Here is a 3,710-nt window from a genome sequence, read left to right on the forward strand (position 1 = left end):
TACTTGTCAAATTTCAGAGCTCACTTCTAACTCTAGCCTTCTATGATAATACTATTTCTAACTAAAATATGCCTTTTGTTCTTTTAGTCTGTAAATTCTTTATAAAGAGCAAAATACTCAGTGAATTCCAAGAAAGAGAATTTCATTACATAATTTAAGATACTCATTCTTTATAATTTGATAATGTTAGACCCTGATTATAATACTATAACCAAATTTTCTTTTAAAATGGAAATATGATAAAATTATCATTATAAAAAAGAAGCTTTAACATTATTTTTAAAAAGAAAGTAAAAAAAAAAAAAACACTCAAAAGCCCACTACCCAGTGAGAAGCAATGTGATCATTTTTCTATATCAACAAATATACACTTCATCCTTGAACAACATGAGTTTGAACTGCCCAACTCTACTTATAAAGAGATTTTTTTTGAGAAACACAGTATAGTACTGTAAATGTATTTTATCCTAATGATTTTTTTTTAAAAATTAATTAGTTTATTTGACACAGAGAGAGAGAGAACAAACAGGGGGGAGGGGCAGACTGAGAGGGAGAGAAAGTCTTAAGCAGACGCCATGTTCAAGACCTGAGCTGAAACTGGGTCAAATGCTTAACCAACTATGCCACCCAGGAACCCCCACTCCTCATGATTTTTTTTTTTTGAAGATTTTATTTATTTATTTGGTAGACAGAGATCACAAGTAGGCAGAGAGGCAGACAGAGAGAGAGAGAGAGAGAGGAGGAAGCAGGCTCCCTGCTGAGCAGAGAGCCCGATGTGGGGCTCGATCCCAGAACCCTGGGATCATGACCTGAGCCGAAGGCAGAGGCTTTAACCCACTGAGCCACCCAGGCGCCCCTCCTCATGATTTTCTTAATCACATTTCTTTCCTCTAGCTTATTGTAAGAATACAGTATATAAATAAATATAACACACGAATTTGTGAACTATTTATATTATTGTTAAGGCTTCCAGTCAATAGTAGGCTATCAGTACTTTGGTTTGGGGGGCCTCAAAAGTTACATGAAGCCTTTTGACTGTGAGGGGAGTTGGTACCCCTAAGTCCTGCATTGTTCAGGGGTCAACTCTATCTGTATTACCATATTTAAAGTTTATACCTTACATATGTAAGGTGTACATCAGTGAAATAATTTGACTAGGCCCCTACTGATAAAAATTTAGGTTACTTCTAATGTTCATTTATTTTTTATTTTAAATGATTAGTAATCTCTACACCCAACCTGGGGCTCGAACTTAACGACCCTGAGATCAAGAGTCACACGCTCTTCTGACTGAGCCAATCAGGCACCCTTAATGTTTATTTATTAAGGGTAATTCTGAATGTATCTCATTTGCATACTTCCTTGAGGTAGAATTAAAAATAACACGTTTTCTTATCACTAAATAGCCCTTTAGACAGGTTATGCCAATTTATGGGTTAACCCACATGAAATTGCTAATATTTGTCCATTTTAGAACTATAAAAAGTCAATTACATATGGCACAACTTAATTCACTCCTATTATTTACATACTTGCTAATAATTGTGAAACATTTAGAACAACATCCAGTTGTTCTAAATACTGATACAAATACTGATTTGGGACAGTCTAACCTTTTATTTTGTGAGAAAGGGCACTTGGAATATTCATTAAGATAGAAAATCATTGACATGTAGCATCTTGTCAATGCCATTAGGAATGACATTTGAATCATTTGCATGCTGATGTGTTGGAACACGCTCTAGATCAGATGTCCGGTCCCTTGGACTCTTTTTCTGCCCCTGTCACTAGTTGTCATGGCCATGTCCCCTGGTTACACACTTAAGACTTCACATGGAGGCTTGAAATGATCAGTTTTAACATTATTTGTACAATTCTCTCTTTCTTTGTACACTAAGGGAACTGGGAAAACCAAACCCTGTATTCCCCTCCTCTGAGCCTCCACTGGAAATTTTTATTGTTCCCCATATACTTTTTTAAGATTTTATTTATTTATTTGACAGACAGAGATCACAAGTAGGCAGAGAGGCAGGCAGAGAGAGAGCAGGAAGCAGGCTCCCCACCGAGCAGAGAGCCTGATGCAGGGCTCGATCCCAGGAGCCTGGGATCATGACCTGAGCTGAAGGCAGAGGCTTTAACCCACTGAGCCACCCAGGTGCCCCCGCCTCATATTTTTGAGGAAATTTTCATATGGAAAAAATGTGAAAGCTGCATACATCTGTACCTCCTAGAACTTATAAGGAATGCACACCTGAGGCAAGTCTGAAGTGGTACTGTTGGTTTCCATATAAAAGGGAGAATGTGAGTGGGTTAAGTCTTGAGAAACACTGCTGAAATTCATGGCCTCTGCTTCTGACATGCTTTCTAATTTTTCATGAGAAACATCCGTTTCAAAATGCACAGGATCTGAAGATGAGGACCAAACTTTTTGATAGTCCTTGTTCCTAACTGTTGAATGATGGAAGGCTTCTTTAAAAAAAAAAAAAACATAATTTTAATGTTTATTAGTATATGCAAACAAAGGGTTCCACCCCCCCCATCCCTCCTTGCATTAAGGAAGCAGCAACAGTCCTTGTCCTAAATTTTAAAATGTCCATTGTCAGCTTATTAGAAAAACAAAAATTTTCAGTTTGAGTATACCATGGTCACTTCGTGTAGTAGTAAATACTGATTTGAACAAAAACACATCAATACACATGTGGCTACTATCCAATAATTTCCTAAAAGACCTAGGAGGATGAAGGGACCCCTCAGTTACTTAAAACATATTTTCCAAATATTATCAGAGGACTATCGGGTTCCATTATACTACTTACCTGATACTACTATGTCATTATCAAATCAAATCCAACATTGTAAATCAGTTTCCTCCCACTTTCCCTTCCGACACTATTCTCTCAGGCACGTGGATTGGAGAACTTGGGAGACACTTTTGGTATCCTTCTACCTCATCATCTGGGCTATCCAGTTACCAAGTCGTATCCATCTCTCCTTTAACAATGTTTTTTCTAACCCATGCTTTCTTTCCACCTCTTACATCATCACTTCCAATTACACTTTTAGAACTTTGTTCATATGGCACCATCTGTCAGCTGACATTTTAAGTTAAGCTTTCCACTTTCATTCTGTCCTTACCAGATTTATGCCACACTTTAAAAATATTTATTCAGATATTTGGATAGATATTCCAGGACAGTCTAACGCTGTTTTAAGATGGGTGTTAAAAAAAAGTCATTGGGAGTTACCGCCCCAAATTCTAGTTTTGTTTTAAAATTTTTTCAGTCGTATCACAAACTTTTAAAGTCACTTATCTTATTCCCCTCAAAACAATGCACCAAACTCCTTAAGTCTAAAAAGCGTGCTCACTTCCAGGGTTCATAGCTTCTGGATCCGCAGTAACGGTTTCGTTCTTCCTCCCTCCGCGTACGGCTTTGCGCGAGGAAGGCCAACACTTTAAGGGTTCTCCCACCGAAGCTTTTAAAAACTAGCAGAAGACAGGCAGGCGGGCTGGAACAACCCTGTGTGACGTCAGTCCGCTGCGCCAGCCAATCTCCGCGGGGAACTCAGCCGCCCGGGCTCCCACGCCCTCGTCCCCGCTCCTCGCGCTCCAGCTCGAGGCTGTGGAGGGCGGGACTTCCGGCAGGGCTGAGACATCCGGTCGAGCCGGAGTTTCCGGTCGGGGAGATCCTGCTTCCTCCCGTAGCAAGTGC

At 39.5% G+C, this 3,710-nt stretch overlaps 1 protein-coding gene across 1 annotated transcript in view; it reads right to left on the reverse strand.

The window, feature by feature from the left end:
* Nucleotides 1–3,379, reverse strand: part of LOC111156743 (cancer antigen 1) — a 49,551-nt gene extending 46,172 nt beyond the window's left edge. The window contains 2 exon segments of the mRNA XM_022517800.1: nucleotides 2,252–2,469; nucleotides 3,367–3,379. Coding sequence (XP_022373508.1) covers nucleotides 2,252–2,469; nucleotides 3,367–3,379 — 231 coding nt within the window.
* Nucleotides 3,380–3,710: the final 331 nt, after the last annotated feature.

The sequence above is a fragment of the Enhydra lutris genome, unplaced genomic scaffold (assembly GCF_002288905.1).
Source record: "Enhydra lutris kenyoni isolate GAN:26980312 unplaced genomic scaffold, ASM228890v2 scaffoldscaffold48, whole genome shotgun sequence".
Taxonomy (NCBI): Eukaryota; Metazoa; Chordata; class Mammalia; order Carnivora; family Mustelidae; genus Enhydra; species Enhydra lutris.